Genomic DNA, 14,400 nt, shown 5'->3' on the forward strand with positions numbered 1-14,400 from the left:
TTTAAGTAAACAAGTAACTGGAGGTGGGAATATACTTCTGATTCAATTAAGTTACATACACTGAAGCATGATTTTGACATGTTTGAGAATGTAAAACAATCAACTAACAGTAAAAGAAAACCTACAATTGAAAAGGTTAATTAAGGCGGTTTATTTTAAAGATAAAACCCAGGGTGGTGACAACACGATAGCAGCTTCTTTGCTGTTTTTTCAAGGCCGTCAGCCTGTTCGTTCACAGACTATAAAATTCCACAACTTCGAATTCAACTTAAGTGTCTAAAATAGTATTCTTCTGCTTTTCACTACAGCAAATTCTGCATTTTTCATGCACTATTTTCTCCAGCAGCAAATGTTCTGACTCTTCCCTGTAGGGTTTTTTCCTGATTTCTCTCCCTGGTGGAATAATATACTTGTGTGGTGTCCCTTGTACAAAAAGGCTAACTATGCTATTGTTAGCATCAGCAATAAGCAGTGTCATTTATAATCCAATCAATCACTTAAGTGCATACCATCAGTAGATAACAGCTGCTATGACACTCCCAGTCAGGGTGTATTAATTATCTAGAAGAAACTTACTTCATGTTCCTTCACCTGTTGATAGGAGTTGGGTAGAAGAATGGTACAGATACCAATGAGCAAATGTACCAATCATTCAAAAACAGATGATATCTGTCATGGAATTAACATGAAGGAAAGAGCGTTTTAACTATTTAAGAAATACAGGGAAAGAGTTCCCTGAAAAAGTTTTCACCATTGTAGCCTACCCTAAAATTGAAGAAACTACAGGCCTGATTTAATACCACCTTCTTTCACAAGATTTTGGGGTTGAGATGGACCTTTTTGCTGCTTTAGGGGGTACTCACTGGTATCTTATAGTTTCACTGTTGACAGAAATTTGTGTACACGTCAGTTCTTACACCATGGGTAAAGCCCTTTACTCATATAGCAATGTTGAAGCAGTTTGCGTTTCAATTCAATCTGTTGAACTGTGCTCTTTAAAGCTGCTTTGCGAAAAATCTGCCATTGTATCTCCTGCTGCAGCTGTTCCTTTAGCTCTGCATCACTGGGATAGGAACGTTCCTGTGCAAAGACATTAGGCCCTGATCAAAATCTCTCAGGCACAATGCATGGTGAAAACCTCCTCCCCCTCTTCCTTTATGAAAAGGATTCATTTCCATTGAGCGTATAGTGAAAAAATTAATATGAATTCACTAAATTCAACAAAAAATTCAGATGAGACTTGACTTGTAGTTGCTTGTCAGAAACCAAACTTTAGAAGTTAAAACACTTATGAAAAACATTAAATATTCCACTAATGCGTATTTTAATCTGCATGATCAATTGTAATAGTTTTTTGTGGTGTTAGTTACATAAGTTATCCAATCAGTACCAAAAACAAGCCCACAGGACTTGTTATACAATAAGCTAACCACCAGCAAGTCTGTATGTTTGCCATGAACTAGTCCGACAGCAAAAATGATGTAGAAATTTGAACTTCAAATAGGCAAAATTTGCCAAATATGTAAACTGAATAGTCTTGTCACCTAATTTTTTCCATTATAAATGTATATGCTGAAGGATCTATAAATAAGGAAAAGTTTTGCTCTGAAATAGTTTTCCCTCAGTGAAATATTACAAGTTCTTTAATATATATAGCCCTATATGTAGGGTCCATATATAGATTTTGTATTTTACTATCACTGATCTCTAGTTTTGGCCGTTTTGATATCAGCTATTACAACTTCATAGCTTTTGGAAAATGCACATTTTAACGCCGTGCATACTCAAGATGCTTAAATACTCTATTTATATAGAGCATCTTTCATCTGAAAGCTTTTAAAAATTATATATTACAGCTGACTGCTCCCATAAGAAATGCTGCAGATCATATTGTACATATTGAGGGGAAATATGGTCAAGAACAAAGAAGCAAACTCATGGTGTCATTTTATATAGATTATTATACTGTGCTCATCACAATATCTGTGCACCTTCCAGTAGTGCATTAAGCAACGTGACTAACATCTAGCACGTCTGCTCATCCTCCCAGGTGGAGAACCACGTGTATGTGGAGTGTCTTGGTTTGGTTGACTGGGGGGGTAAGTTGTACCATGGGATCTCTACTGTTAACAGACAGCTGATAGTGATCTGTTTTAAACACGATACTACATGGAATCAGTTTATCCACCACAGAAAAATGAAAAGGTGTGTTGACTATGCTTTCTCCTGGCATTTTAAAACCTGAGCTTTAGACTATAATGCCACTTACTTAGATTTAAAAGATCGAGTGACTGAAGTGCTGTTAAAGACTGGGACAGAAATCTACCTTTAAACAAAAAGATGCATTTACAGTCCCTCGGAGCAGTTGGGCAGTGTCTAACACCAGTTTGACTAGATCTTATTTACAATCCATAATGAAGTATTAGCTGATTTTCTAAAACAGATGATTATTACACAAGGAACAGCTACAGTGAGTGCTAAATGAGCACCACATCTGCTGGGACATTTTGAAAATCAGGTGCCCAGAGAGTCTCCTGAATCCATATTCAGGTGCCTAATGAAGAGGGATGATTTTCAGAGGTGCTGTGTATGCTGCAGCTCCCAGTGAAGGTGCACATTTTTTTTTAAAGGCTACAGAGTTAAAAAATAATGAGCACCCTCCCTGGTAGCTACAGAAAGGAAGAATGACCTAGTGGTTAGGGCACTAGTCTTGGAGTTAGGAGACCTGGGTTCCAGTCCCTGCTTCACCACAGACTTACTGTGTGACTGAGGTCAGTCACAGCCTCTCTGTGCCTCCGTTTCTCATCAGTAAAAGGGGCATAATAGCATTTCCTTTAGAGGGCTATTACAAAGGTAATATATACTAAAGATTGGGAGGTTTCCTGATACTATGGTATTGGGACGCCATATAAATACCTAAGATAGAGCAGTTAGATTATATGAAAAAAAATTTTATACTAAGAAAAACACCTTAAAAAGAAATTGTCAATTGCACCCAGTTCTGCTAGACAAGCAGATACAATCTTTATGCATATGATAGTTCTATCATAGCAATCGGCCTAGCCTTTGAGTTTTTCCTTTTCAGGTTAGTACAGGAAAAAATGGAATAAATTAAACTTCCTGTAGTTAAGAATAACTAAGATTTTGAGTTCTGTAACTGAGAAAAAGATAAGGCCAAAACCCTGTTCTTAACTTAAAGGTTTGCTACAAACTGCTGCCCAAGCAACAGTTTGGTTTCATAAAAGTAGCTACAACTGCCAGTTACAACACTGTGTGAATGAATGCTGCCAGAACTTGTGTCATTTACCAGAAGCTTTCTGGAGCAAATGAAACAATTGTGGGCTGCCATCCATGTAACCTTAGAGCCTGTGTGCTACCAAAATGCCTTGAAGATGGGAGGAAATTCCCAGGTTCTAAATTAGCTCAACGTAGCTACCTTTTCTCACAAGCTCATGTTTACCAGGAAACTGCCATCAGCTCAAACAACCAGTGTTCTCCCCGAATCTAAATCCAGAATGGGGCTCCTTGCACGCATATGGTAAAACCATGTTTTTTTGTTATTACATTGTTGAAGTTAATAATAGGAGGCTAACACTAGATACTGGCATGTCACAATAACCATCCACTTTTCATAACAAAAACTAGGTAGGTTTATGGTACCTTTTCCATTTCCTCCTAAATGAAAACAGCCTTTGTGGAAGACTCATTTAAAAAGAGAAAACTCAAACCAGACCTGACTGCATGTTACATAATGGAAGATGCTCACACTCTTTTTGGCAATTCTTCAATTTAAAAAAACTTCAAAAACAGACTTCAACGAGAAACTGCAAAACTGGAATTAATTTGCAAACTGGACACCATCAAATTAAGCCTGAATAATGACTGGGAGTGGATGGGTCACTACAAAAACTAATTCTCCCTCTACTGATACTCACACCTTCTTGTCAACTGTTAGAAATGGGCAACATCCACCTTGATTGCATTGGACTCGTTAGCACTGACCCCCAACTTGGTAAGGCAACTCCCATCTTTCCATATGCTGTGTGTGTATATTATATATATATATATATACACACACACACACTGCTTACTGTTATTTTCACTCCATGCATCTGATGAAGTGTGTTTTAGCCCACAAAAGCTTATGCCCAAATAAACGTGTTAGTTTCTAAGATGCCACAAGGACTCCTCGTTGTTTTTGCTGACACAGACTAACACGGCTACCACTCTGAAACCGTACACTCTATAGTGCCCCATCCTTTGGATTTATTTTTATGGGACAAAAAAAAAAAAATCTAGACCTCATGATTTTGCTTACTCATTCGACAAGGCCATAGATTCATAGACTCTAGGACAGGAAGGGACCTCGAGAGGTCATCGAGTCCAGTCCTCTGCCCTCATGGCAGGACCAAATACTGTAAACCATCCCCGATAGACATTTATCTAACCTACTCTTAAATATCTCCAGAGATGGAGATTCCACAACCTCCCTAGGCAATTTATTCCAGTGTTTAACCACCCTGACAGGATCTTTTTTCTAACGTCCAACCTAAACCTCCCTTGCTGCAGTTTAAGCCCATTGCTTCTTGTTCTATCATTAGAGGCTAAGGTGAACAACTTTTCTCCCTCCTCCTGATGACATCCTTTTAAATACCTGAAAACTGCTATCATGTCCCCTCTCAGTCTTCTCTTTTCCAAACTAAACAAACCCAAGTTCTTTCAGCCTTCCTTCATAGGTCATGTTCTCTAGCCCTTTAATCATTCTTGTTGCTCTTCTCTGGACCCTCTCCAATTTCTCCACATCCTTCTTGAAATGCGGCGCCCAGAACGCCATCTTCACCCTACTGTTGAAAATGCTACTAAACACTGTGTGCTTACAAATCATGACTTTGGAAGTGACTCTCTGTGCTGTGTCGCTAAGACTCCCAGAACTCACGGATCCGCTGCTCATGGGAGAGGAGGTTATGGTAGGTGGACCCTCTGGATCCTAGGCTGCAACATGAAGCCTCTCTAGGTTATGGCATTCCCCAGTGCTGCCCAGAATCTCTGTAGTGGCTAGTGCTGTGGGCCTCTAAGCCAGCAGGAATAGTGAGGGGGTCCTCAGGAGGCAGCCTTATGCTGACTACCACAGTGCCTGTGGAGGGCAATCCTTCCCCAGCTTGAAGCAGAGCTTTTAGGGCTCCTCTTACCCAGCATAAAGGGGTCAAAGGATGGGGGCGGGGTGATGAGGATACCTCCCGGGGAGAAAATTTTACTTGTGGTTTATGATAATGTTGATTGGCTGTTTCTTTGCTGCGATGCTCATTCGAAGACTGTTATATCAAGTAACTACTGCTATGTTCTGAATTACTTCTTTCTACCCTCTCAGATTTTTTGAAAGCACATTCATGGTTTTAATGCCTAACATTATTCCACAACATGTGCAATTGTGAAAACTACAAGGTATGGAGATGCAAAACTCATCTAATTTAGCAAAGATGGGTAGTCATAAAAACAAATAAATGTGTACTTACTTTTTTTTGCAGCCTCTGCAGAAGATCTTTGGAGGCATGATGCAGGTAAAACTTCTTTGAGATCTTAAGACACTCAGCTCCATTGCTAACTACACACAAATTTGGCTGATCCTCAAAAAGAAAGTCTAACAGTCCCTTAAAGATAAGAAAATTGAAATGAGCCAGACTCGATAAAACCCACAATCCTGGCCTCTTGCCCCTTGCCACTTTCAGCACAAGCCATGCTCATTACAATCTGTCCACTCAAATTCTCCTACCATTGCTGCAGTTCATCCTGATTACTGGTGGGCCATGTTGTCTTTTTGTTTGTAACAGTATTTTATTTATTATATTGTATTAGGAGTCCAGAGGGCTTTGGCCAGAGGGTGCCAATATATTAATAAATGCATCGGGTGAAATTCAGGTCCCAATCAAGTCAAAGGGAGTTTTGTCATTGACTTCAGTGGAGCTAGGATTTTATCCCTTAGGATCATCTATTCTCCAAGACATGATGCAGTTGTCTAACCTGGTCGGAGCTTGTGTCACCTCTGCAATATGGTGTATACAGAAATGTCATATAGAAGTGCATTTCGCTAGAACACACGTGTCTGAATGAACAGGGGAAGCAGCCACCAGCTTAACATAATAAATCTTAGAAACACAGAAATCAGATATCTAGTATGTTACCGAATCTGCTCCCAACCAGTGAAAGATTGTTCCCTACAATTGGCAGTGTTTTGTCAAGCTCAGTTTTAAATGTTTTAACAGTGCCGTCTTGAATAAGAATTGAATTGCAATTATGTCATACGTATACAGGGCCGGCGCTTCCATTTAGGCGACCTAGGCAATCACCTAGGGCTCCAGGATTATTGGGGGGCGGCAGGCGGCTCCGGTTGACCTGCCGCAGGCGTGCCTGTGGAGGGTCCGCTGGTCCTGCGGCTCTGGTGGACCTGCCGCAGGCATTCCTGCGGACGGTCCGCTAGTCCTGCGGCTCCGGTGGACCTCCCTCAGGCATTCCTGCGGAGGGTCTGCTTGTCCCGCAGCTCCGGTGGACCTTCCGCAGGCACGCCTGTGGCAGCTCCACCAGAGCCACGGGACCAGCAGACCCTCCGCAGGAACGCCTGCGGCAGGTCCACCCAAGCCACGGAAGCAGCGCGCGGGGTGGCGAAATGGCCATGCACCTAGGGTACCAAAAACACTGGCGCCGGTCCTGTACGTATATAGTTGGAGAAATAATTCAAGGGAAACCATTTTTTGCCATTACTTTGACATCATCTACACAACTATAATCTTGGACTGTCCAAAGTTCTAATTCAATTACAGAGGCATAGTACCATCCACAAAACAAATTGTAACCATGTTGTAACATGGTCAGGGAACAAATATGTTGTAACCACGACCCCTGAGTCAGATATATTTAGAGTAGACAGGCCTTTGTTAAAAATTACTTAAAAGAAAATGAGCCTTGACTAGAACCATATTCTATAACCTTAAATCCTATTTGCAAATGTCCCAGCTCAGAAGGATCAGAGATAAAATAAAGTAACAACAAGATTTCCTAACGTTTTGAAAGACTGATAAGGATGATTCAGAGGGTATATCTCTGTGATTGCAGCTCACGTAGACATACGTAAGCTAGCTTTAATTTTGTTATCTTGAGTACCGGAGCAGTGAATCTGTGGCAGCACATTGTGAATGCCGTAAGCCATGAATGGACAAAAGGACACGAGTGAGCGTAAGCTGAGTCACATGCATTTTTTAATGGCAGCCAAGAAAGCAGGCATTTTTCTTTCAGTATGGAATACTCACAAACACAGATCCCTTCAGCAGGGTGTCTATGGCAATGATCACAGGAGTCTCTGTCCTGCTTGTCAACAAAGATTTGCGAACTGATTAAAAACACAGCAAGAAAAATTTTACTTATTTCATTAGAATATATATGTACAAAATCAGCATTTTTATCTTCTTTGGTTTTTAAACTATTTATTTACAATTAATGTAAATACATATAGATTATTCTAGCTGTCCCAGGCTCACAATCAGCATCTTTCCACCTCCTGCAATCCTGGGGCTGAATTGGCCCTCAATATAAATCAGAGTAACCATAAGGCTGCTTTAACTTGCAATGGCTGTGGAGCTTATTAGCTGTTAGGACAATGGCTAATCCCCAGGAAAATGTCACCTAGGGTTTTAAGTGGTGATGTGTCGGGGTTTAGGCCAGGATTCTAAAATGGAGCAAAACCTGCTTCCCAGAGAAAGTCAAGACAACACTGGCTAAAATGCCAGCAGCCTCCCTACACTAGAGTGCTTTCTGCTAAGAAAAAAAGAGTCTAACATGGATAAGGTCCAAGAGTTTTAGCCTAGCAGGACTGGAAAAGTGAAAGTCCACTGGGTAGCAGTGAAGCACTTCAGAACTTTCACTCTAGGACAAGACTCACTATAACCAGGTCTCCTATATGCAGGTACCACTGCAATGTGTATATACCCTCTTCTCTGAAGTCTGCATGAGCGCAAAGGTAATGTAGGCCATGTCTACACACAAAAGTTGTACCACTTTAACTACATCGGTATAGTGTGAATGCAGTTATACCAGTATGGCTTATTCTCATACAGGAAAGAAAATAAGCTTTATACTGGTACAACTGTATCCACACTAGGGGTAGCACCAGTAAAACTATTTCATTTAAAAAAAAAAGTCACATGCACCCCCTAAGAAAAATAGTTATACCGGTACAAAAATGGCACACAGATCATCCTTACTATGGGAATTCAGATTGCTAATGTTTTCAAGCATGCCTAGAGGAGAATTCAATGGCTTATCTAACAATCTTGCTGAATATCATTAGGGTGTTTTGTCATACTCACTGCCGGCTTCAGCTTCCATTATTCTGTTCACGGGAGCTCTGTTGCTTAGGCAAGAGTCATCTTTAAAAATCTTCAGTACAGAACAACTTCCCTTTAAGTACATGAAAGGTAGTTTAAAAATAACCATCACCCAACAGCACCTCCCCAAATCTCCAAACTCCATGCTGGCTTTGTAAATACTCACTTCTTTCACAATGTAAATCCATTCAGTCACATTACTGTTTCTAAGAATGATGGTTCCTCTTCTACAATAAAAACAAAAGGAAATTAACAGATATAGAAAAGGCATGAGATTCCTAAGATTTCTTGTAAGAGTCCAAATTAAGGCTATTTTCCATGAGCACTACATACATTCCCATTAACAAGTCCATTGAGTTTAATGTCATGTTTTAAGAGTTCCTTACCTGTTTCAGTAAGGCTGAAATAATTTTTTTAAATCTTCTTGTTTTTGTGTCTTTTGTTTACTTTCTGTATTTCACTCATCTTAATCCAGGGAGCTAGTTTGATCTGATTATCATGCATTTCATTTTTCAGGTCTCTAGCATGCACTAGCACGACATGGCTATGTTTGGATGTCCAGTACTGCAGTATAGTTAAATTTTATTGTAAGCTGTTTTGTTTGATATTTGTGTTGCTTTGTTTCATGAAAACGTGTGTTAATACTGATCTAAATCCTAGAGGCCATACTCAGTCAAAACAATTGTGGACTTCAATGGGAGACGGCCTGAGTGAAAACACAGGATTTGATCCAGAGCTCACTGATGTCAGAGTCTTTCCACTGACTCCACTGACTGTGATTCTCAAACTTCTGTACTGCTGACCCCTTTCAAATAGCAAGCCTATGAGTGCGGCCTCCCCCCCGCACACCCTTATGAATTAAAACCACTTTTTTATATATTTTAAGTTGGGTTTGGGGTGGAGGCTGACAGCTCATGTTCCCCCCATGTAATAACCTCCTGACCCCCTGAGGGGTCCTGACTCCCAGTTTGAGAACCCCTGCTTCAGGATCAGGCTCTCAGAGAACACTTCAGGAGTTATTTCAGTTGACCCGTTAGACAGTGAAAAAAGTTTTTTTATTGTTAATTGTTTATTGTTAATGTTCATCCTGAACTACCCAAAAGCTGAAAATGTTAAAGTATTTCCTTATTACTCCAAATCTACAATGTAGTCAGCAGACTCTGATGCTGTTCCTGAAGTGCTGCAGTTTTGTCATGCTCAGCTGTCATTTAGCCTTCACAGCGACTTAAGAGCGCTCCACGAAAGAAGCCAAAAGATGATGAACTGAGTTACTTCTTGTAGGCCAGAAAGTCTCCCCGCAACCTAGGTTGTTCTGAAAGTGGGGAGAGTCCTTCCCCAATCTGGAGAAGTCCAGTGAACACACATACTGAAGAATAAATACATGACTCACTTTATATCACTTGTGCTACTGCTTTTGCCATGTCCATCTGTTAAATTTGCCTGATACCATCATCAAACATTCCTGTGAGGATGGCTGAGATTTCAGGGTCAGGTATTTGGAGGAATGAGCTATTTTATTAAAATAACACTTTTGAACTCTTTCACAAAGTACTCAGCATGGTTTGTACCTATGAAACGAGGAGCCATCAAAATCAATTTTCCAATGTTATAGACAATTAACTAATATGCAGTCAGCAATTAACATTAACTCTCAGAGTTGTCAGGCCCAGTGCAGGGTTTGATCCAATACCCACTGAAGTCAACAGAAAGACTCACTGACTTCAGTGGTCATTTGATATGAGCCTGTGGCAGTGTGTATTCCTACTTCTACCTCTTTTTCAAGACTATGATAAATTTTGTACAAACTATGCCTTGTAAGTTATCCTCTGAAAACTCATGATTTACTGACCTTTATTGTCCTGGTAAAGTGTGTGGGGCAATATTGTATTTAAAGTTATAAGATTCTGCTTTATGATGTTACTTAGACATGTTCCAAATCTGGGGAAACAGTCATAAAACAGTTCCCCAGAGACAAAAGGCTAACCAATGCTTCAGTCAGGTGTCCACAAAATCAAATGGACTATCACCTGTTTAAGCGGCCATTCTTTAGCAGGAAAAAACGTGTAGTGAGTAATTTATATCTTTGCAAACAGCTGGAGGTTCCCATCCTCACAAACTTTGTGTCTCCTGAACCCCAGCTGGAGACAATACTCAAAGGAGAGGAAAAAGTATAAAGAATGGAGAACAGAAGCCCCAAATCCTCACTCCCTTCATTGCTACTCAGAGCATCAACAATGTGTGAAGGAAAAAGGAAGCATTATTGGATTGAGGAGGGATCCTGGCAGAAAGGAATTTAGTCAGTAAGACTTCTAAAACATGGTGAGACATACTTTTGCTTTGAAATAATTTAGCTTAAGTTAGGTACTAGTTGTGTTTTACCTTTTATTTCTTTATAACCACTTCTAACTTTTATTTCTCATTATTTCAGCTTGGAAAAGAGGTGACTAAGGAGGGATATGATAGAAGTCTATAAAATCAGAGTGGTATGGAGAAAGTAAATAAGGAAGTGTTATTCACTCCTTCTCATAATATAAGAACTAGGGATCACCAAATGAAATTAATAGGTAGCAGGTTTAAAACAAACACAAGAAAGTATTTTTTCATGCAATGCACTGTCAACCTCTGGAACTCCTTGTCAGAGGGTGTTGTGAAGGCCAGTACTATAACGGGGTTCAAAAAGGTGCTAGATAGATCCATCAATGTCTATCTTCCATAAACCTATTAGCCAGGTTGGGCAGGAATGGTGTCCCTAGCCTCTGTTTGCCAGAAGCTGGGATTGGGTGACAGGGCATGGGCCACTTGATGATAACCTGTCTGTTCATTCCCTTTGGGGCACCTGCCATTGACCACTGTCAGAGGACAGGATACCGGGCTTGATGGACATTTGGTCTGACCCAGTATGGCCATTCTTACGGTCTTATGTTATTACCTGTGATCACTTAAAAACCAATCTTTCTGTTGTTAATAAACCTGTTTCACTGTTTTATCAAGACCAGTGTGATTGAAGTGTTTGGGAAACTCCATTTGAGATAACAGGATTTGTGCATATCATTTTCTATTAAAATGACAGACTTTATATAAGCCTGCGTTATCCAGGAAAAAGCTGGGTAATACAAGAGACACATTTCTGGGGGAAGTCTGGGACTGGGAATTTGCTGGTGTTGCTCTGCAGTGTAATACAAGAGAGGCTGGCCATAGCACTCAGAGTATGGCTTGGAGTGATTTACATGCTAGAAGCTGTGTGAGAGCAGAGCAGGAGTGCTTACTCTCACAACAACAGTGTAAAAGGCAACCCAGGTTGGATAACTGAGGGGACAGAGCTGTTCAACAGTCCAGATTGCAGCCTTGGAAATGTGAAAGCCTTAGTCATCTATGGAGAGACAAATACTAACATTATAATAAATTCTAGTTTTGCCAGAGATTTTTAGTGAGCACCCTATGTTCATCCTTATTTAGATACCAATTCTGCAACTACATCTGTCTCAGCTGACCCTGAATCATGCAGATCTCAGTTCTGCAGGTGCAAAGGGATTGGCCAAAGTAGATCCAACTGCAGGATCAGGGTCTCAAACTAAGTTCCTAGGGTCTAGGAACATGTCTTCGGTGGTCCCAGTCCTGAAAACATGTGCTATTGGGCATAGTGCTTACTACTATGAATAACCCCACTGCCAGAGTACTCATTTGTAAAGCACAATGGAAACTTACAGCACAATCTAAATGTTATATAATAATAATTCCACTGGATAATGCTGGTTTTCTACACTGAATAAACTTTTCTTACCTGTAGTGACAGACAATGCATTTTCCAGGATTGTCTTCCAGCAGATTGATGGGCCAACCTTTAAAATAGTGCAGACTTCTAAGCAAATCAGAGAAAGCAATTGTGAGGAACATCCCATCTATTAAAGTCAAATAGCATCTGTAGTGTTAAAAGTTCACTGTACTCCTGTTCATTTTATGGAGGGATCAGCAAGACCAGTATAATGTTAAAGTAAAATCTCTCAAACTATGCCAGAAAGTTAGTTTGCCATTGTAACAAAACAGAGACAGGACATTTAGTGGACTGTAAATGATTCATTATTACTAAAGATATTAGTAGTTCTAATAATGCCTTCAACATGAAGATCTCCAATGTGGCAAATCAGCAAGATTCACAACAATCCTGAGAGGAGTTATTGTGCCTATCTACATATGGAGAAACTGAGACACACAGAGTAGTTAATTGACTTGCTTATGTGAAAGAGGAGAAAAACCGTCAAAAGGACAACAGTATTTTTCTGGTGATGAACCCTCCTCCAGTTAACAACACAGCGGATTCACAGATGTGGTAACTGAAAAGTCTTAAGTTCTTCCATCCTACCTCAGAAACCGCATCTGCTCAGGATCTCCAAACACTTTTTTCCCACCAGACAGGAAAATCTTGATGAAATCCTTTAAGAAAACAACCAGTTAAAAAATATTTTAAAACTAGAAAAACCTCCCATTCGCCTATTCATAATCAAACTCTTTCTTCTCTTATCTTAAAGTGGTTCCCTAAGCACTTAAAGGATGAGAATGGTAGACAGCAATGTTACAAGGAACAGAACTAGGACTCCAGAAGGAAGACAGTTTAACCAACATTTCCTTTGCAGAAGGGTCCCCCCTCTTCCTTTATGGGCTTTTCCTCCCCTCACCCATCCCTCCTTTGAGAAGCACAATTTCTGTAGCTCCTGAGGAAATATGACCTGGCACCTTGGCTGTATTATACATGACATTATCATTCACTGCTTATTTTATGTGTCGGATTTTCTGTGGCACTTGTCATGACAGTATCTGAGCATCTCACAAATATTAATGACTTAACCTCATAGCCTCCCTGCAAAGTAAGGAAGTGTTATTATCCTGAAACTGAAGCACATAGATTAAGGCTGGGATTGGCACCCAATTCCTACTGGAATTCATTGGGATTTGGGTGCTTCATTCCCTTAGGCGCCTTTGAAAATCTCCCAGTTTATGTGACTTGTCCAAGACATCAGAGTGAGTCTGTGGCAAACCTAGGAAAAGAACCAAATGTCCCGATTCTTACTCTAGTACCTTAACTACAATAATTAGAAGACTATCCTTTTATCCTGCTCTGATTTACAATACAGTGACTGATCCAAAGGGCAGCATTATCTATAGCTATTCCCCAGCAGTGTTCATGAGTACTTCGAACTTGACTGACCATAACACACAGTCAGAGACATCTTATAGCAAAGTCCAACACTGCGTTTCCCACTACTTACACTGCTCCCACCCGTCTTCCCATTTTTTATGCCACCCCAGACGCCTTGCTCTCTAGATTCAAATCCCTCTTGAATGCTCATGTCTTCCACGAGGTTTTTCCAACAATAATCAATCAGTCAAGGACAGAAGAACAAAACACTTTTTAAAAGTGAAGTTATCTACCATTCTAATCCAAAAATGGCACCTTCATCTGGTCTAGTCTGTGTACCTAGACTAGACTGTCAATCTATGATTTAGATTAGAAACTCTTCAGGGCAAGGACCTGTTTTTCCCAACGTATGTACAGTACCACAGTCCCAATATTCTCTGCATATGCAATAAATTGCTATCTGCTTTGTGGTGAAGCAGAGAAACAATCCACCATGGAAAGGGTTAGGGAGAGCCTTTGGGCCCAGCTAGCCCTGGCCCATTATGCCCGTAGCCAATGCCAGGCCGGTGGGGAGAGAAGGAAGGAGTGGCTCGGTTCAGTGCTTACTGGCAAAGAGGTAGGAGCTAGTTGCCTCCATACCTGAGGGAAGGATCACTAGCCTGCCAGCCAAGGCAGCCACCAGGAACTGTCTTCCTGGCCAAAAGCGATGAAGGAGGCAGCCTACGAGCACCCAGCCTAAAAGGAAACCAGGTGACTGACGCACGGAGTCCTTGTGGGGGTTCCAACCCCACCAAACTTACAGCTGCCCCACACGGAGGAACCTTGGACTGAGCAGGATGCTGCCCACGGTCCAGCAGGGGGCACTTCTAGAGACAAGCCATCACAGGAACT

At 40.8% G+C, this 14,400-nt stretch overlaps 1 protein-coding gene across 4 annotated transcripts in view; it reads right to left on the reverse strand.

Annotated features, from left to right (window-relative positions):
- Positions 1-767: 767 nt before the first annotated feature.
- Positions 768-14,400, reverse strand: part of LOC127053170 (uncharacterized) — a 43,384-nt gene continuing 29,751 nt past the window's right edge. For all 4 annotated transcript variants that reach the window (XM_050957417.1, XM_050957416.1, XM_050957415.1 and 1 more), the window contains exons 9-15: positions 12,736-12,806; positions 12,157-12,234; positions 8,542-8,602; positions 8,358-8,448; positions 7,302-7,381; positions 5,514-5,648; positions 768-1,080 (exon numbers count right to left, since the gene is read on the reverse strand). In XM_050957417.1, coding sequence (XP_050813374.1) covers positions 907-1,080; positions 5,514-5,648; positions 7,302-7,381; positions 8,358-8,448; positions 8,542-8,602; positions 12,157-12,234; positions 12,736-12,806 — 690 coding nt within the window. In that variant the 3' untranslated portion in view covers positions 768-906. The remainder of the gene's footprint in view (positions 1,081-5,513; positions 5,649-7,301; positions 7,382-8,357; positions 8,449-8,541; positions 8,603-12,156; positions 12,235-12,735; positions 12,807-14,400) is intronic.

Source organism: Gopherus flavomarginatus, chromosome 6 (assembly GCF_025201925.1).
Source record: "Gopherus flavomarginatus isolate rGopFla2 chromosome 6, rGopFla2.mat.asm, whole genome shotgun sequence".
Classification (NCBI taxonomy): domain Eukaryota; kingdom Metazoa; phylum Chordata; order Testudines; family Testudinidae; genus Gopherus; species Gopherus flavomarginatus.